This window comes from Vombatus ursinus, unplaced genomic scaffold (assembly GCF_900497805.2).
Source record: "Vombatus ursinus unplaced genomic scaffold, bare-nosed wombat genome assembly UNPS02005459.1, whole genome shotgun sequence".
Lineage (NCBI taxonomy): Eukaryota > Metazoa > Chordata > Mammalia > Diprotodontia > Vombatidae > Vombatus > Vombatus ursinus.
The window spans coordinates 6623293-6644257 of record NW_020945237.1 but is presented as its reverse complement, the minus strand read 5'-3'; the positions used below and the strand labels follow the sequence as shown (position 1 = coordinate 6644257).

Genomic DNA, 20965 nt, shown 5'->3' with positions numbered 1-20965 from the left:
GTCTTGTTCTCCCCCATTTTACAGGTGGGGGAAACAAATTCAGAACAATTAAACTGGCAAAGGTCCCACAGCTCATAAGTGACAGTCCTGAGTGGGGGCTCAAAGCAGAATTGGTTGTCTAACTGATGTTAAGTCCAGTGTTCTTTCCATAACACTGCACTTTCTTAAACAAAATGAAGCCACTGGAGAGAGTGAAAGGAACAAAGGCTGAGTGGTGGAATCCATAGTAGAACATCAGGTTTTACAGAACAAAGTTCTACCACTAAGCTACGTGTCTTCCTTGAACTTTTGGATACATGATATGACACAGAGTATGTGCTAAATAAATGTCTGAGGAAGGGATAAGTGAATTAATTCTCTTCAAGTAACTTGCCCCTTTCTGGACCTCAGCTCACTCATCTGTAATATGAGGGAGATACACTGCTAAAGGCCCTTTCAGCTCTAAATTTTAAACTAAAATTCAAAGATTCTCAACTATTACTGCTCCTTAAAAAGCTTTGGTAAACTTTTAAAGGACACTCTCACTTTATACTATCAAATGTTAATATTATTTGTTCTTTATCTTCTTGAAGACAGCAGCTACCCTAAGTCCTTGGATATGCTTTACAATTTACTTGTCTAGAGATCTTTCAGAGGCTGTCCAACTTCATGATGTCATTAAGGAGGAAGTTTAGGCCAGGAGATACCTACTGCTATCACATTACTAGGGAGATACTTATCCATTATGATCTTCTAGTATTTTCACATCCACACACTGAGTCTCAGAGTTGGAAGAGACCTCAGAAGCCACCTCAACTAATCTGTATCTGAACAGGAATTCACTCAATAACATACCTGACAAATGGTATCCAGCTTTGGAGACCTCTAGTGAGTGGAAGACAGGCCCAAGTACCTATTATGTGTCAGACACTGCTGATACAAAACAAAAATGAAAAGTCCCTGCCCTCCTTCTCACTGGGGCAAGTAAGCACAAGTCTGATCCCTTTTCTCCAAGGCAGCTGAAAACAACTACCTCATCCCTCCACACTCCATGCCTCCCCCCCACTATCCCCCACCCAGGTCTTGTTCTTTTCTCTAAGCAAAACATCACCTTACTTAGCACCATGATCGCCAAGACTTCTTACTCTCCTGGTTGCCATCTTTTGGATATGCTCCAGTTTCTCTGTCTTTTCAAAAAACGTGGTATCTGGCACTGAAAATGGCACTCCAGATTTGGCCTAATCAAGAAAGAATATATGGAAACTATATTCTGGACTTTGGGTTTTTCTTAATGCAGTGTAGAACAACATTAGCCTTTTTCAGCTCCTGTGTTAAGACTTCTGAGTCAGTTAGCTTATAGTTCAATAAACCCCCCACACCTCCCCATAGGAATTGTTGTCTAGGCTAAGTCTTCCCTCACTCATCTCATATTTGTGAGTTTTGAACTCCTGCTCTTTAGATTCTGTAGTAAACAAGCACAGTGAATCATACTTAGATAATGTTACCCTATCATTCTCCTAGGAGGTTCTCAAAAAATGTCTACTGTGCAAACAGTGTGATGGCCTTAGTAATTAAAAACCTTTCTAGCACTAAGCATTTAACGTTACAGATGGTAGTATTCTAGAAAAATATTTGCCCTTGCCAGGATAAATCAATTTTCCCTGACGTTCAAGTATCATTTTATCTACAACTGAACTCATCACATTTCAAATGCAGTTGCTAGAAGTCTGGTTATTCAAGAATGTCGACTGGCAGATTTTGTGATGATATTGATCTGATGGGAAAAGAATATCTTGAATAAGGATGTTCAAGTTGCTTACACAATCTTAACATGGATTTTTTCTACCTATGAAATGAAAGCTTTTTAAAAACTTTTAGCAAGATGTATTTGGCTGTGCCTCAAGCCTCTCTATAATCCAATCCATCCTCCACTCAGCTGTCAAAGTGATTTTCCTTAAGCTCAGGTCTGACCATATCACACACCACCACAACCACCCCTCCCATTTCAGTAAACACCAGTGGCTCCCTATCACCTCCAGAATCAAATACAAAATGCTCTGTTAGGTGTTCAAAGCCCTTCATACCTTTCTAGTCTTCTTACAGTACCTCACTCCCCAGTCATACACTGTGATCCAGTGATAAGATACTTCATCTCCCTAAGTCATGCATTTTCATACCAGGATGATTCTCCTTCCTCATCTCTCTCTTTACTTTCCTGGCTTCCATCAAACTTCGACTTAACTTCTATCTTCTACAAGAAGCCTCTCCCAACTCCCCCTTAATGTCTGTGCCCTCTTTTGATTATCTCAAATTTAGCTCACGCGCACACATACATACACATACATACACACACACACGATATGAAAAATCGTGTTTGTATATAGTTGTTCCAAGGATTTCCCCAATCAAACTATGAGCTTCTTAGGGACAGGGACTGTTTTTTGCCCCTTTTTGTATCCTTAATGCTTAGCACAGTACCTGCCACATAATAGGAGCTTAATAAATGTTTTTTGACTGACTATTCATCTTAGCAGCATTTGGATATAGATGCACAATATTTCATGTGACAATATTTGCAAATCTTAGGTTTTTTTCTTAGACCACCTTAGAGTGTGAAAGTGCTTTAATATTTTAAAAGTTGGTCTCACTCTCAAAGGTAAAGATTGACCAATGTAGTCTTCTGGCCCAAAAGAGGTACTTATAAATGACTTTCCAGAAACAAAGATGGATGGTAATTGTAACAAAATGTCAGCTATGTAAGAATCCATATTCTTACACAGAATATGTAAACATACAATTCTCTATAGCCTGTAAAAATCAGCCAGTATAGTTAAAGTGTTGCTTTAAAAATAACCCCAAAAAAATGTTTTTCAGCATGGCATTTGCCCCTCAGGGAGGTGAGCTATACACTGGTTGTCAGCTCCCCAAAACCATTCCTACTTTGCATAGCTTCTTCCTTCCCTTCACTTTGGAATTCAGAGTTTCTCTAAAAGCTAGCCTCCCATTCCCCTCCCCCTCCTTTAGCAGCAATAGCTCTAGCAGTGGGAAGGAGCTGGAAAAGACAGGCAGAAAGAAGCTGCTGACATATCACATGTTGTTTGTGAAGTCAAGGGCTGTCTTATGATAATGATAATGAAAATTTGTTAAGTACTTTAAGATTCACAAAAGGATTTCCTTATGACAATACTGTGAAGCAGATTGTCCAAGTATTATCTCCAGTTTACTGATGAGGAAATTGAGGCAGAGATGAAATGACATCTATAGTCATGCAGTAAGTTTCAGAACTAAGAGTCAAACTCGGTATCTCTTAACTATAGATCAGTACTATATGCTATGCCATACTGTGCTATGTAACTTCTGTGCCAGGCACATAATAGTCACTTAATGCTTACTGAATTAAATTCTTTTTATGACAATTATACTGATCAATACTATATCTAGTTTTACATAAAAACAAAGCTATTACCTAGTTCAGATGCCATTGAGTAAAGGTTGGATTGCAACACAGTACCTTGAATATATTATTTGATATTCCAAAATAATTCAGATTCTAAGTCTTTGGAATTTTTCAAGAGGGAGAGACAGTATTGGAACTGTTGGGGGGTGGGGGTGGAAAGACTTATTTGTGTTTTACTTAGAAACTCAGACATTGTGGAATGTGATTCCGACTCTGACAGCGAGTCTCAGCTCTTTTCCTCCCTATAAAAGTCTATAGGCCCAGAAGCTTGTTCAAATAATTGGCTACCAACAGACCCAAGAGGCAGATGGGGTAAATTCCGTGCCTCTGTTTCTGTTGGGTGAGTTTGGATTTTCCAAGAAACCAGAATAAATCATGTATTTTTCTTCCCTCCTCTAGATTCTTCTGCTTCCTTTATACGACTTGCCAGTCCTGCCTCTTATGAGGCATTCTGCTTTAAACACTGCTCAGTAGTCAGTGCCTATGAATTTCTCCCAAAAGCGCAGAGTATCAGTGCAGGAACATTTAGAGGGATGCCCTAGAATTGAATTAATGGCTGGATATATGGCTTTTTCCAATCTACTATTAACATGCTTGGCATCTGGTTTCATTCAACTTGGAATATCCCCTTTGGATATGTGTTAACATTTGAGTAACTGGGTCATAGGGATTATTGGCTAAAGGCTATCCACAGGAGATAATAAATAAGGCAGCTTTGTGTGTATCCTGCTCTAGAATTTAACAAATTACCCAGTGTGTGCTCTAGCCTACTTTTATCCCTCTTGAATTTAACATTTGATCATTTCTTTTTTGTTGTCACAATAACAAGGTCACAAAGACTTCAGGCTTGAGACCGATGGAACGGAAAGATATCAAAGCTGTGAAAGAATTAATTAACAACTATCTGAAGCAGTTTCATCTTGCCCCAGTGATGAATGAAGAGGAAGTGGCCCATTGGTTTCTGCCTCAGGATCATATTATCGACACATTTGTAGTAGAGGTAAAGATAAGGTGATTAGCAGAAGTTTGAACATCCTCAAACCTCAGAGCTAGGGACCTTCAAGGGCACGGTATAAGCTAACCCCAACCTAAAGCAAGAGCACCCTCCACAACAGTTTAAGTGAATACTTCTTGGTATAGGGAGACCCATTGCCTCTGTGCCAATTCTATTACCGGACAGCTCCAATTGGGATCTTGAGGTAAAATCTGCCTCCCTGGAACCTGGTCAACATATTGGTCAGTACCTCTTCCTTATAACTGTCCTTCAGATAGCTGAAGATAAATATCATGTTCCCCACGAGTATGAAGACTTCTTCAGGCTGAACTTCCCTGTTCTTTTAAATCAATCCCTGTATCACTTTAAATCTCTGATCCTCAGCTAGAAGGAAGCTTAGAGGTTATCCCATCCAACCCCTTAGTTTACAAATGAAGAAACTGAAGCCAGAGTTAAGTGACTTACCTAAGGTCTATGTCACCTCTAGATCCTGGTTAACTTCCTCTCAACACAGTCAACATCCTTGTTAAGATATACACAGTCTGACCTGAGCTGCAGGTCAGAAACAAAACCATTACTGTCGTAATTCTGTTACCAAAGCCTCAGATCCCATCTGCATTTTCGGCTGCCACACCACATAGATTCCTGGGGCTCGAAGTCTCAGAACCCCAGGGTCAGAACAGGACCTCAGAGGAGGTCTAGTCCAATGCAAATCTAAAAAAGAGCCCTCCATACCAGCTTCTCAGGAGCTCACTGCATTTTGGAATTGCTCTAATTGTTAGGAAGTTTATCAAACCTAAAGGTGCCCTGTTGTTCTTATAACCACGACTTCTCTAATTCTGCCCTCCCACACGACAACCCTGAAGTCCTGGAGGACAGCTTTCATGTCAACATTCATCTCCAGGCTAAACATCCCCTTTTCCTGATTTTATAGAGCATCATCTCAAGGTCCTTTACCATCTTGGTCACATTCCAACGGACATCAATGCCCTTCCTAAAATAGAGTACAGAGAACTGAACAAGACCATTATCTCCACACTACTGGACACCATGCCTGTTAAATACAGCTGGGGAAAAAATACATATATATACATACACACACAGGTTGCCATATAGATCACATTGCCATAGACTGAGCATGCAAGTCACTAAAAATCCTAGATCTTTTTGAGATGAGCTTATCTAGACACACCTCTCCATCTTGTACTTGTCAAGATCAAATGAAGTGTTTATAAAAACATACAGCACAATACCTAGCACATAGTAGATACTCCCATACTTATTACCTGTGTGACCCTGAGCAAATCACTTAACTTCTGTTTGCCTCAGCATGAAATTGATATTACTCATCTATACATTTTCATCACTTTAAAGACTTTGTACGAACAAACAAAATACCTGTATTGTATATCTGTAAGAAACTTTAAATTTGCATGAAAAGACCATCTTTTGTAAATTCTTTAGACTACTAATTGAATAAGCTTTTAGTAAGTGCTTACTATATGCAGGGTATTGGGGATTGAAGATGAAAACTGGTTCCTGGCCTCAGCTAGGTGACACAGTGGATAGAGTGCTGAGTTCAAATGTGGCTTCAGACACTTATTAGCTCTGTGACCTTGGGCAAGTCACTTCATCTCAGTCTGCATCATTTTCTCATCTATAAAATAGGGATAACAGCAGCCACCTTGCAGGATTGTTGAAGGGCCAAATGAAGTATTTATAAAGCATTTAGCACAGTGCCTGGCACCTGGTAGGTGCTATGTTAGCCATTATTATTTAATATTATTAAATACTATTATTATTACTATTGTATGGACTATATCACTCTATTCTGTCCATAAGAACAGCTTGGCTAAAATCCAGGTAAACTATTATCTACAGTAGTTCTTAACCTTTCTCGTGTCATAGACCCTTTTGCCTATCCGGTGAAACCAGTGGACATATTCTCAGAATAACATTTTTAAACAACTGAAGAAAGTGCTACGTTGAAGTCAGAGACTAATGAAAATAGAGGTGTTATTTTTTCCTCCCTTGCTCAAGAACTCCATGAAAATTCATCAGTGGATCCCATTTGGGGACTGCAGGTTAAGAACTCCTCCTGATCTACTAAACAAGTACTCCTGTTTAAAAAAAAAAAAAAAAAAAGGAAATGAAGTTAATGTGACTTGGCCTGTTATACAGTGGTGTTTTGTCTCCTTTGATGTTATAAAATTTAACCAAGAACTGAAGTCAAGCTTCAATTGTAACGTGCAGACTCCACTCTCTTCCCTCTTGTGGAAGGCAGGATGTTTGCCTTTCTGCAGCCCTTCAGCACCTCCTCTGTTCTCCAGCATCTTTCAGAGGTCCATGGCAGTGGCTCAGTGATCACATTCACCAATTATTTCATTTGGATCTGGTGACTTTAATTCATCAAGGGAAGCTAGGTATCTTTCCTGTGAGCTGCTGCTTTCTAGCCATGTCTTCCAAATCTTTTAATTTTTTAAAAATGAAAATGAAGGACTTTAACCTTTATCGCTGCTAAATTTCACCTTGCTAATTCTAGCCCGTTGTTTTATCTTGCTGACTGCCTTTTGGATCCATAGCTACTGTCCTATCCACGATTAAGCAGTTTTCCCCAATTTCACATACTTCAAAATATTTGAAACGTGTTTCTTGGAAGATCCCATGCCTTACACATTTTTTCTCTTCTTCCATGAATCCCACTGCATTTTTAAAAGATGTGGTCACAGATAGTATGGTGTGATGGATAGAAAGCCAGCCTCAGAGACAGGAAGACCTGAATTCAAGTATCACTTTGGCTTGTTCTGTCTTCTTGGCAAGTCTTTTAATAAGTATTGCTTGCCAGTGCAAGGCACTAGGAATAGTAGGATAAGCAATGGTTGTTAACAGCCTTCAATGAGATTACGTTGTACCTATACCCAGTATAGAAGAGTACACGTATAAATATAATACAAGGTAGGGAATGAAGAGGGGAAAGGAGAGATTAGACAAAAATTTTTAGTGATGTTCAGAAACAGTTAGTTCACTAATAACTAGAGTCATTAGGGAAAAGACTTCACTGAGGAAGTGGCATCTGAATTAAGTCTTGAAAGGGGTCCAGTATTGAATCTGAAAGGTCAAGATAAAGACATAAGCGTGGAAGACAGCTTTTGCAAACACTTGAAGGTATGAGAATGGCTTGGGGAACGCAAGGAAGAACTCAAGAGTTTGGCTGAAATGTAGGCTGCATGAAGAAAAATAACTTTCCCTTTCCAATAGTCTTTCTTGGTCTTTTAAGTTAAAAGATCTGATTTCTAGTCCTAGTTCTGCCATTAATTAGTGTGATCTTAGGCAAGTGACTTCACCTCTCTGACCTCCTTTTTCTACCTATAAAACAATGGAAATGAACTAGATGATGATTCTTTCCACCTCTAATATTCTCTAAATCTGAAGTTTCCACCTCAGATCAAAGGACAGGATACTCTGAATTTAATAGCTTTCCTTTCCATACTTCAGGGAAGTGTTTAATAAGCCAAAGAGGTTGAAAGATGGTAAAGAAGAAAAAAGGATGCTCTCTAAAGTGGGTTAATCGGATCCTAATTCTGTTTCCTATATAAAACATTAGCAAAGTTTTTTCCTCATTCTCCAGATTTCTAAATCATCAAAAAAATGTAAATATGTCCAAATATTTCTAGGGTTTTTGAATTCCTTGCTGTTTTATCTTTTTGTGGCATTTCATTGGAAAATCAACAGACAGAAGGAAAATGATGTATCTTTGAATTGGGGTTTGGGGCATTTATTTCCCCACCACTTAGCAAATAACTCTCTAAATGAATTCCTTTTGTGGTAGTAGTTATACCATACCAGAACAACAACAACAAAAAAAAATAATAATCACTTATGCACAGAACTTAAGAATCTGAAGCCAAATTTACTGGAATTGCGCCTTAGAGTTCACGACGATGGCTGGGTACTTGGTCTTAAATGGGCAAAAACAATGTTTTTGAGGATGGGCCTCTCAAGCATTTCTTAGTTTAGGGCAGGTACTCTCAGTTTTGTTTGGGTGGTGGGGGACTTTGTTCTTTCCTTATTTACAGAAGAGACGTCACTTCCTAAGACTGATATTAATTTTCTCCACTTCAATATCTATACCAAAGAGAAAACTCAAAATGTAATTTTATAGCACTCTTTGGATGTGAATGTGAAAGAAATGTTTATCTGCTATTAAGCACAAAACAGGAAGGAGGGATTTTTCAGATATGCACTTTTACTTGTGAGTTCATAGCTTTTGTCATACTTAGGAATTCGAAGTCAAAAGATAAACAAGAAACCTCTGGGAGCATTTTTTTTTAAACAAAAACCTGTTTCCCAATCCTAACACAATGTTCTTCTGACTAAAATAATATAACAATAAAACATATGTTAAGAGTGTACAAGAAATTCATTTGTATAATACTTATACCAACCAAAGAATCTTCTTTTCATAATTGCTAGAAAAATATGGGACAGGTAGGTGGTGCAGTGGATAGGGTTCCAGTACTGGAGACAGGAAGACCCGAGTTCAAATTCACAGCCTCAGAGACTTCCTAGCTGTGTGAGACTGGGCAAGTCACTTCACCCTGTTTGTCTCAGTTTCCTCATCTGTAAAATGAGCTGGAGAAGGAAATGGCAAACCACTCCAGTATCTTTGCCAAGAAAACCCCAAATGGCGTCACAAAGAATCAGACATGACTGAAACCACTGAACAACAGTAAAGTATCTCTGTTAAACAGGAAGAATTATGAATTTTGCTTTCCTTCAGCTTGAAGGCTGAAATAGGCTTATTTAACAAAAAGCAAAAGAAAATCTCTAACAAAACAAATTAGGCAAGGTCAAGGGAGAAGCATGGATCAGTGTTACATTGCCTAGCACACCTGGGGAAATAAAAAGTTCTCTCTTAAATAGCTCTTATTCTTTTTTTTGTACATTTTTTTTTCTTTTTTAGGCAATTGGGGTTAAGTGACTTGCCCAGGCTCACACAGCCAGTAAGTGTCAAGTGTTTGGTCTGAGGCCAGATTTGAACTCAGGTCCTCCTGATTTTAGGGCCGGTGCTCCAAAGAGGTCTCATTCTAAAATATACAATGACGGTTCTATTGGTAGTTAGTGCGCTGCTTTCATCAGTGCTGCTTTGGAGTGCTGGTTATTGCTTCCAGAAATCATTCCCAGGAAGTTTTCACTTCAAAAGTTTTACCTTCCTGAAATCTATATAAATTGCAGGTTTAAACTGGCAATGAATTCAATCCCACATCCTATCAAAAATGCAGTGGACCCTCCTAATCCCAGTTGGGAAGTAGTGTTGTATGAATCCTACCTTTACCAGTGTCTCATCCTAAAGATGTAATGCAAATTAAACCTGGACATTCATGAAAAAAACAGGTTAACAAAATAAGTCCACTTCACAAAGGTAGGGTGGCCTGGGGCAAGCCCGCAGGACTTGGGAGTCAAAAGACCTGGGTTCAAATCCTGTCTCAGGTACTTTAATATCTGTGTGATCATGGACAATCAATAAAATATTTAAGTGCCAGATGCTGGAAATATAAAGAAAAAAAAGCTGTCCCTGCCTGCTTATATAAGCAGTCAAGCAGCATAGTAGAGAGTGCTGGACCTGGAGTCAGGAAAACCTGAATTCAAATACATCCTCAACACTTACTAACTGTGTGGCCCAGGGTAAGTCACTTAACCTCTGATTTAGTTTCCTCATCCATAAAATAGGGATAATAGCACCTACCTCACAGGGCTGTTGAGGGATCAAATAAGTTAACATACATAAAGCATTTTGTAAACCTTAAGGCGCTATGTAAATGATTATTATTGTTAGCTATTCTACTGAGGATGGGAATGTGTAGTCAACACAGCAAAAACAGTTCCTGCCTCAAAAAGCAGGAAAGATTTTGTGAAGAACTGCATCGTGGAACTGAGTCTTGAAGAGATTACGGAATTCTCTGATGCAGAAGGGAGAAAGAATGGCCGTTCCACACGTGGAAAACAGCCAGTGCCAAGTATCAGAGGCAGCAGGTGGACGATCGCTCGTAAGGCATAGCCAGGCCAGTCTGGTGAGATGGTAGAAGGAAGGAGTAATGGAAAATCAGACTGGCAAGGTAGAAAGAGGCTATGATGGGCAAGTCACTTATCTTCTTAAATAAAGTCTGTCTCCTTATTACAAAATGGGGGTTCATATCTGAGGTTTATGTGACAAAAGCACTTGTCCAATTTAAATTGTTAGATTAGTGGGAGGATGGGGGGGTTCATACTTCACAGCTCACATCTGTTTTGTTTTTTAGTGCTCAAGCGGTGCGTTAACTGACTTCCTGAGCTTCTACACGCTACCTTCCACTGTCATGCATCACCCTGTTCACAAAAGCCTAAAAGCTGCTTATTCCTTCTATAACATTCATACTGAGACTCCACTGCTGGACCTAATGAATGATGCACTCATTATAGCTAAATTGGTAAGCAACTTTTTCTTCAATATGTATTTGCCAAAAACTTTCTTACACAGATGGTAAAACTAAAAACATCTCAATATTTTGACAAGAGTTTCCCCAGAACCTTTAGTGGTTATTATCTTTCTAAACATCACAATTATCTCAAAAGAAAAATCTCAACATGATTATCATTTATCTCTGATTTATGAAATAGCACAACAGTGAAAACAGTGGGATATTAACGAGGCTGGAAAACTAAGAGGATTTGTAAAAAGAAGCTCCTTGGGTCAGATATCTGATCAAATAAGGAAAATCTCAATTTACCTGACGATATTCTGTGTTAACATTCTAAGCTTCTCAAGCCAGAAGTTAGGATCTGTTGGGAACTTGCTTCAAACCACAGGCACATGCCCCTAATCCCTGCCACTGGGGTAGGCTCAGGCTGATGGAAAGCTTGAGTTAGAGTTCTGAGCTGCAGCTGAGCAAAAGCCAACTGGGTATCCTCACTAAATCTGGCACCGATGTAATGATCCTCCAGGAGCAGGGGGGCAGGCTGGCCAGCCATCTGAAACAGAGCAGATCCAATATCCTGTACTGATAAGTAAGTCTAACAGTGACTGTTCACTTTCAGCCAGGATAGGATAGGGAGACATAGTCTTCTAAACAAATAACCAAGAAGTCCAAAGCATTGTAACAGAACAAGTAAATGTGGCAAAACAGTTTATGGTGTGTGTTGAAACAGAATTCCATGAGTTTTTCTGAGCTTTGGTAATAAAGTTTTGTCTTTCTTGAACCAAACAAAAACTGAGCTAAAAAGAGCCTAGCCAATCAACGTCACTTATGCTATGTTCTGATTTCAGTTGCTGCAGTGGCAGAAAGTCATTCACATAACAACACTGAAATGGAAAATTAAATATTTCATCCAAGCCCTGAGTCACCAATTTTTTAGTCCATATAGAAGTGGATAATGTCCTAAAACTTAATTTTCAAAACTAGAATTCGACTCCTGTCAGGCCAAGATAGGAGTTGTATAACTTGTTAACATTTGTGTTCAATACACCAATCTACGTGAAATTGTTAGAATTTTGTATTCCTTTTCAGATGGTCAGAACCCAGAGTTCAGTACTTAGAAATCCCGAGAATGGGCAACTACATTGGTCCAAATGTGAGCCACTTTGATTGTCTCTCTAAAATGAGATGTCCTTGAAAGAGAAAAGTATGTACATATAGGTATGCATTGAAAAAATCCAAAGTAAGGTTTTTCTAAAGACCAGATTTGGGGTGGGGAAAGGCAATCTACATTTGAACCAATGCAGTATTTAGACAACATTCTCCTAAAAACACATGCTTTCACAAATAATGTTACCATGTCAATTTTCATCTAAAAAGCAGTCTGCTGGTCTAATTTTCCTGGCTCACTAGTCTTGGATATTCTTGCTGTATCTTCTTAGCAAAGATCATTTAAGGCATTAGGCATGATGACTCAACTACTGACAGTTCTGAATAAAACATTTTTCAAATTCAGACTTGAAAATCCACTTCTTATGGACATCACTGTGTATTTAGAATTGTAAATGCAAATCCAAATTTGAGGGCAGTATCAAATAAGGAACTTATTATAATATTTGTATCTTAACACACAAAGCCCTAATACTTTGAAATTTTAATTTAAAAATGGTTTTTTTTTAATTGGCAGAAAGGATTTGATGTGTTCAATGCACTAGATTTGATGGAAAATAAAACATTCCTAGAAAAACTCAAGTTTGGTATAGGAGATGGTAATTTGCAATATTATTTGTACAACTGGCGGTGTCCAGGAACAGAATCTGAAAAGGTAAGTGGAAACTAGGATAAATTTCAATTGGTTTAAGTTAATAAATTTTCTTTGATTCTTTTTAGAAGATATTTTTAATATTGAGTTTTACATACCTTTAAAAATGAAATGCTTTCCCCATCTGCTATGAATATTGGTTTGCTTGCTTGTGCAACTGGGTGGTCTAGTAGATAGAGTGCAGAGCCTGGAGTCAGGAAGACCCGAATTCAAATTGACATTTACTAACACTGTGACCCTGGGCAAGTCACTTAACTTCTGTCTGCCTCAGGAATAACAAGGGTGTTGAGAGGATCAGCTGAGATAATTGTAAGGTGCTCAGCACAGAGCCAGCATATGGTTAAGTGCTATTATGAATGGTATTACTATTACTCTCTGTTCTGACTACTCCATTTCTCCCCTTCCTTTAGGTTGGTCTTGTTTTACAGTAGGAGGACTTTTTCATTTCTAGAACTCTGCAGTCATCATTTGAGTTGATGTTCTATTTAACAAATCCCGGAACCACTGTTCCAAAGAATAAAAGCACAACTTAAGTGAAATCAAAGTGATCTATAAAATCTGAAAATCTGAAGAAAATCCATACCTGACCAATTTTACTTATTTTTGGCTATTTTCAAACAAAAAATTCATCCAACTTTTACAGTCCATTGCTGGGAGTGAGTAGGGGAAGAAAGGTACAAAGAGCACATTCCTCTTATTTTCAGACCTTTGATTGCCTCTTGACAAAGAGAAGGTATTTTTCCACTGTAGAAAATGAACTGTTTTTATACAAACTGAACTGCAGCAATGGATTAATGTCAGAAGATCTTTGCTAATACAGATAAACTGCTGCATTTCTATTTATTAAGTGGTAATGTTTGTCAGTGTTACAGAATGACAGATTCATTCTGAATATTTTTGCTTATTCATTTCACATGGATATTATTTGGGCAGATTTATGGAGGCCAATACTTTTGTAGCTCAAGTGAGAAGTCTTGGTAATTGTTTTTTTAAGTATGGAGCAGTATAAAAATGTACTGGGTTTTCTGGTACATTTTTTTATCCAGTAAGCAATGCTGCCAAGTCAATAAAGACACAGATTTATACTTTACTCTTCGAAGGACCAGTGGGTTGAACCAGTAGCACTGAACTGTTTGGTACAATCATTACATGTGCTGTCTGAAAGATCATACACTTATTACTCTATGTTACAGCTGCTGTCCAGCTTTAGATTTTTTTTCCTCAAGGCAATGTGAGGGAAGGATGCCAAACTAAAAGAAAATCCCCAGTGGAATTTATTAATGCTATCAGGACATTGATAGTTTGAATGTTTCCATTGCTTATGCAAAATTGCACAAGTTCCTTTATACCAACTTTATCATGACATCTGTCATTCTAATGAAAATATCTTATTTGTAAATAAGTATTCATAATTTTGTTACTGATGGTGTTTTTATCCAGAGTTTGAAGCAAGGTTTCACTGTATAATATATATGTGTATATAATATATATATATATATTGCCAATATTCAGAAGAGAGGGAGCTGCTAAATGAGGCCTTGTAAATTGGCCTTAACTTAAATGCCACAGAAGTACGTTCTTTCACCTTTCTTTACAATAAGTGTAGTTTCTACTCTTCATTTCACAATTATTTACAACTACGTGATGACATTCCTCTTGATAAAAAGTAAGAGAAATTAAAATAACTTTTCCACTTGGTATGGTATGAAAACAAGCTGAGGGGCCTGCAACTCTTATGCTAGTTGAGAACCGATAAGAACATGTGATTTCTAAACCTACCACTAGAGGGCGTTTATTGGACTATTGGGTTTGTGTAGGCACACACCTGCAACACTCCTGCCTGTGGCCAGAACTGGATTAAAATGTAATTAGGAAACATTTAACAAAATAAATAAAAATACAGTAGAGAATAGGTAATGTTAATGAGGTTTTCTAAGTCAGGCCCATAGGGATGCTTATATGCAGTTTAATAGCTGACGGGGTTCCTAAAAGTTTTAGTGCTATTTTAAACTATTAAAGTTCATTATAACCGTGTCCCAAAAGTCTCAGTGCAGTTTAAAACTATTAGATTAATTCTGCACTAAAACTTTTTGGGACAGTCTATATCACTGGAGTTGCATTTCTCTCAAACACTACCCCCAGGGGATCTCTTTTATACAGTTACAATATATCCTTTTCACAACAGAGAGGAAGGTGTTCTCATTCATGGTGGAGAGAAGGCTTCAAAAAGCCAGAGAATCAACCAACAAAAAAAAATGTTTTGACCAACAACCACTTTGACCATAAAATATTTTAATTTAGGGAAAGGACTTTATTGGAGATCCTAAAAATGTAAGCTAAAAAAAAAGTTATTTTTGAGGACTTTAAAAAAAATCTATTTGACATTCTGAAATTTTGGCATTAACTTATTTTAAGGTAAAACTATCCCACTTTTACTGACTCAATTACAGTATTTTGACCCTCTTAACTTTATGCTATTTCAAAATCAAGCACTTGCTCTACCCTTTGCAATAGGACATTCGCGTCCATCCCATCCCTCTGTACAATTTAAATATGTTATCAGTAAACATGCCAAAAGAAACTTTGTGTAAAACTACCCATATGTTCAGTTAAAAAAAAAATTAGATTGGAATTCATGGAACTTTAGACCTACTTAGAGTCAGCATGTAATGCAATTCCTTCAACCAATGCAGAGACTAAGAGGTTAAGTGACCTACCATGGCTACACAGTTAATCAATGAGAGCCAGGCATAAAAAGTTATTACCATGTATTTTATAAAATTTAAGAAACTACCGCACTATCCTGAAAACACATAATTCCAAAATGCTCTGCTCTATTAAAACCAAAAATTATTTCTAGCTGAGAAGCACCTTTGAGATTTATTATTAATAAATCCTCTCAACAAATACAAGAGTAGACCTCCAAGTAGAACATCAAAATTCAAACAACTTATGTGTCCCCTTCTGTATTCACCTGTGTAATTAGTTTTGTGGCCTTTTTTTTCCTCAATACAATTATAGAACATTAGTTTGCCAACCAATATCTGCCTCATTTCTTTTTGTACTTGTCATTTCTTTGGCATAGTATTTCATTACATTAATATCATAATTTATTCAGCCATCATTTATCCAAATGTCATTGGATATTTCAGTTTTTCCACTAGTGAAAATAAACCAACAATAAGAAAATACATATCAGCTCCCTTCTTAAAATCCTGAAAAGCCAGGTGTTCTTAACCTTTGTGTCATGGACCCCTCTGGGAGTGTGACAAAGCTTACGGGACCCCTTCTGGGAATTTTTAAATATATAGAATAAAATATATAAGATTACAAAGGAAATAAATTACATTGAAAGTTAGCAAAAAAAAATTTTTAAAGTGTATAGGCCCAGGGTTATGAACCCCTGCTCCAGAGATAACAGTCGCAGCAACAAAAACAATTATTATCTCCTGAATACCATGGGAAATGTATTTTTCATATATTTAAGATTATGGCGTTGGGAATCTTTCACTTTATTTTTAAACTAAAATTCCTATTTAAAAATATTAATCCTTCTCCCATCTAGAATATACAAAGGTGCCATACTTTGTGTAAAATGACTAGAATTAGACCAAGAAATTAGCTCTGGCAATATAAAGTCTAGCTTTCCCATCCTTCCCTGAATTATGTAACATAAACCCACTGTCTCCCAGAGAATCATCGACGAGTAGAGTATGTGTTCTACAATGAAATGTAAGCCTAAGTCGACAAAAATGAATCCACCTCAAGAAGTGTAATAGAGGGAGAAAACAGGCAACCACTTTAAGACATTCATGTACAAAGCGTGAATTATGACAACCGATTCCCTTTATCAGTTAAATTCTATAAATTGATAGCCCAAATTTCAAAAATAAGTGGATTGTTTCCAGAAGACCATTTGTGGTCCAGTTTTCTTTAGCTGAATACGTTAGATAAGAATGCAGCTATAATCCAGTTTCATCTGCACTATGATTAAGAACAATGTCTGCTGTGGCAGAATGATTTTGATAGGAAGATAAGTATGATGAAATACAGATGTTCTCACAAACCAGCATCTTACTGGCCTCTTAAATGAATTTATATCAGTTTGAACTTTTATTTTAATAAATTTTTGTTTTTATACTCAGGTTTTTTAATAACTGATGCGTTTAAATATTGGTTTAAACCTAGACATGTTTGTGCCCTGAAGTTACATTTTTTTACAAGGAACATTTAACAATATAGCAAGGACACATGTAAAAGTAATTCATTTTTTGAAATTAATTTTAATTATGGAAAAATGCTTTACAAATTATGTTTCACATGTTATTTTAAAGTAGTTTTTTTATTTTTTGGTGGTTTCCTTATCTTATTGGGATTTGGAATCAGTTTCTTTATTTTTAGGGGCTGTAAAGTTACAGCAGAAGTATCTTGCTGACATTCAACAAGTTTTCGCTTATTTTTAGTAAGCTCTTCAAAGGAGGTTTCTAAAACACTTGGATCTTGGATTTCCAAAGTTTCACCTTCTGTATCTTCCAGGGAATCTTTAGTGTTGTCTTGAAGCCATGGCACATGTAAACTAGGTACCCTGGGAATTATAGCTTTTAGTTCATCAACAAAGGCTTCGGTGTTTTTTTTGAAACCCAGAGCTAGAACACACTTTAAACCAATAACAGGTGCAATGCTTTCACTAAGGCGAGGAACCTGGCAAGCTGGTACAGCTCTGCTGACGCTCAACTGAATCAGGTGGGAGGTCATCATAGCGGGTTTGACAGATTTGCACACTAGGACTAAATGAAGTTCATTTTTCTCAAGAGCTCTGGTAACTTCATTAATCCCAATAGCAAGTTGTTTCCTGATATGTACAGGAGTCCATCCTGGTACTTTCTGGCTAATTTCTGTTTCTTTTTTCTTTGGAACTTCTTCATTATCAACAGCACCTTTTTCTTTGGTTTGTCTTTTTGAAAAAGGCCGTTTTTTCTTCTTTGGATTCTCAATCTTTTTTAGTCCAACATGTTTAAATCTTTCTTCCAGTGTCTGTAATATGAAGTGCATATCTTCTCTTTCCAGAGCACTCCAGTTGATAGCATATGGGTTATTTAGCGATGTCTTTATAGTAAATGATTTTGCTTTTCGTATAGATCCCTTCCCTGATGCTGCAGCCATCTTGAATGTTCTTTGACACCAAAACTATTAAAGAAAATTAACATTAATTGGGAGCCCTTATTTAAAATAAATGTTTTCAGCAAATAAATCTTGTTTGTTGTCTTATTCAGGAATTACCAAATTTTTAAAAGTCCTATTTTTATAGCCATTCCACTAATCTGTTTAAGACACCTCTAAAGCAATATGGTATTACTTTCATTGAAACTTATATCACTCTTTCAAGGATAATAAAAACTGCAATCAATATCATCAGTCACAGAAAATGTGATTTGAAATCTAAATTATAAACTGCAGCATGCTACACAAATTTATGAGCAAAATGAAAAATGTTTGCTTCTCTGCATAAATATCTAACACTACTCCAAGTACTTATAATAAAAGCAGTAGACATTTAACTACTTTTTTTTTTTTTAAAGGCAATTGGGGTTAAGTGACTGGCCCAGGGTCACACAGCTAGTAAGTGTCAAGTGTTTGGTCTGAGGCCACATTTGAAACTCAGGTCCTCGTGACTTCAGGTCCGGTACTGTATCCACTGAGCCACCTAGCTGCCCCAATTTAACTGCTCTTAATCTCTTTCTTTCCACTAATTTCCTGAGAGAAGGGGATTGTTTTTGCCTCCCTGTATTGCCAAAGCCTAGCACCTGACACATAAAAGATGTTTAATAAATACTTGCTGACTACCAGAAAGATATTAGACTGTATCAAAAACTACTCTAGACTGGGGAAGACACCTGTAACCTGTGTGCCTTCATTTCTTTCACAAGTTCCACATTCTGGTCAGCTCTACTATTTATATGTGTGTGTATGTGTTCTTCCAAGTAAAGTTTATCACAGGGTCCCTGATTTCAAACAAGATATTAAGAGGTAGCCTGCATCATGGAAAGAGCATGGGACTGAAGTCAAGAAACCTGGGTTCTATTTCCTTTTGGGCTAAACAAACACACACACACTGAGCTTTCTTTCTCTCACCTTAGTTTTTTAATTTGGGAAAAGAACTATAAAACGGTACACAGCACCTTCTCTCAGTCCGCTGGTCAGATTAAGGCAAACGCCTGCTATGTCAAACTAGGGAATAGCCCCTGGGAGGGCCGGGATTAAATTTGATACAACAAAAATTAAGGAAACCTTAGTTGACCTTAACTCGACTCCAGGTGAAAGTAATCTCTTCCTCCAATATATAGTAACCATTTGCCTGGATTATCTCCTGACACTTCTCCCCCAGGAATAACTGGTCTCTCTCTCTAGTGTAGGGTAGCTTAAACTTTTTCCACTCGCGACCCCTTCAACACTTCTTAAACTGTGGGTCGCGACCCCTTGTGCACTGCCCACCACAAACCTACGTTCTACCAGAAGCCTAATACCGAGCCCCCTTAATCCACATAGCTTCCCTCTTGCTTACCGTCAATACAAATACGCAAAATACACCCACACACACTCTAGAGGAGACGTGGAAAAAACCATACAAAATATATGCGTACATGTATATAGATAAATAACAGATGGAAGCCACATACATATCTTGTTTCTATATAAAGCAACAGTGAAGCTATAATAGTTCGTACATTAGGTTCACACCCCACCCCCCATGTTGTGTCCTCCATTAGAATGCTAGTTCTCGGAGGGCAGCGACTGTTTGTGCATTTCCTCCCATGCCTCCACCTTAGTACGGTGCCCGGTACACAACAGGCGCTTAATAATGCTCGCTGATTCGTCCCTCTCCCCTCACCCCTCCCGCACGCAGAAAGCGCTTTGTAAGTGCTTGCTAGACGAATAAATGAAGGCCTAGCGGGAAGAAGCCCGTTCGGAGCCGCAAGCCCAGCCGGCGTGAGAAGCAGTGGGCCAGGCAGGCCCCAAAGCCGGGGGGCGGGGACTCGAGGACCACTCCGCTCTACGCTGGGCCGCTGCCCTCAGTCACGAGGCCGCCCCGGGCCGGGTAAGGACGAACTCCAGGCCTGAGTCACGCGGCCCTCAAAGACAACAAGAGCCACTACCTAGCCTGGTCCCCTTCCCCTCACGGGGCACAGCGCGCACCTCGCACCAGTCCAGGGTTCTTCCAGCTCCGGAGGTCTTCCCACAACCCCAGCTTCAGCTTCCACGTCTCCTCAGAGTGAGCATGCGCACGGCCCGCCTCTTCCTGAAAGAGAAAGGGGAGGAACTCGCAAAGCTCCAGACCGAAGCTCTCGCGCGAGAACGAAGACCCGCCCCTCCCGGCCTCCAGCCAATAAGAAAGCCAAGCTTGCGCCGGATGTGCTTCTTCTTCTTCAGGGTTTTACGGCTAAGGAGCGTAAGACAGGACCATTCCTGTCCATTTCCTTCCGGGTGCTGGGTTCCTGAAGAGGAGGTTGCCATGGTAACCAACCTGCGCCAATCTCTAGGGAGACAGACGTCCATCCTCTGACGTATTCTGTGACTCAACTTGGTTGTGCCCCCGCATACTCCTCGGGGCTCCGAATGTGAAGGGTCCAGGGGTTAATTGGCGATGCCAGCTCTCCCCCTTAAAGTCAGGGGCCGTCTTTGACCCCGTAGATTGGTTTACATTTCTTTGGGGAACTGTTGGTTCCCATCCTTTGACCCCTATAGAGGTTAGTTGTGTATCGGATATTCAGTTCAGTAAACATTTGTAGGACGCCGTACTATGTGCCGGGCACTGGACTAAGCGCTGGGGATACAGAAAGAGGCAGAGAGCCCCTGCCCTCAAGAGGCTTACTATCTAATGGGGGAGAGAGACTACGTGCAAACAAATATATACAAGGATAAATAGGAACTGCTTAAAAGGCAGAAAGCACTACAATTAAGAGGCGTTAGGGAAGACTCCCTGTAGAAAGTGGAGTTTTAGAATTTTAGTTGGGACTTAAAAGAAGCTTTAGAATGCTATTATTGCCTTCCGCTTGAGATTACCCATTTATAATGTATATACCTTCTTTATTTTCTTTTAATGATGAGGTAATTGGGGTTAAGTGACTTTCCCAGGGTCACACAGTTAGTATGTGTTAAGTGTCTCGTGTGAGAGCAGATTTGAACTCAGGTCCTCCTGACTCCAGGGCCGGTGCTCTATCCACTGTGACACCTAGCGGCCCCCCTGCATATGTCTTTTTTAT

General features: G+C 38.7%; 2 protein-coding genes across 3 annotated transcripts in view; one reads left to right on the top strand and one right to left on the bottom strand.

Moving 5' to 3' along the window:
• The window catches only part of NMT2 (N-myristoyltransferase 2), an 85084-nt gene extending 71836 nt beyond the window's left edge, over positions 1 to 13248 (top strand). Inside the window, exons 9-12 of the mRNA XM_027847867.1 lie at positions 4266 to 4436; positions 10730 to 10897; positions 12570 to 12707; positions 13115 to 13248. Of these exons, the coding sequence (XP_027703668.1) occupies positions 4266 to 4436; positions 10730 to 10897; positions 12570 to 12707; positions 13115 to 13135 (498 nt within the window). The 3' untranslated portion in view covers positions 13136 to 13248. The remainder of the gene's footprint in view (positions 1 to 4265; positions 4437 to 10729; positions 10898 to 12569; positions 12708 to 13114) is intronic.
• A 3755-nt stretch (positions 13249 to 17003) lies between these two features.
• Positions 17004 to 19992, bottom strand: RPP38 (ribonuclease P/MRP subunit p38). 2 transcript variants are annotated; one of them, XM_027847868.1, is made up of 2 exons: positions 19899 to 19992; positions 17004 to 17891 (listed from the first exon to the last, which is right to left on the bottom strand). In XM_027847868.1, the coding sequence occupies exon 2, from the start codon at positions 17865 to 17867 to the stop codon at positions 17028 to 17030; it is 840 nt and encodes a 279-aa protein (XP_027703669.1). In that variant the 5' UTR covers positions 17868 to 17891; positions 19899 to 19992; the 3' UTR covers positions 17004 to 17027. The 2 variants fall into 2 exon arrangements, with proteins under 2 accessions (XP_027703669.1, XP_027703670.1); XM_027847869.1 differs by having other exon boundaries at positions 19859 to 19966.
• Positions 19993 to 20965: the final 973 nt, after the last annotated feature.

Excerpts from the sequence above, each read along its gene's own strand:
- RPP38 (XM_027847868.1), bottom strand. The coding sequence starts at position 17,867 with ATGGCTGCAGCATCAGGGAAGGGATCTATACGAAAAGCAAAATCATTT.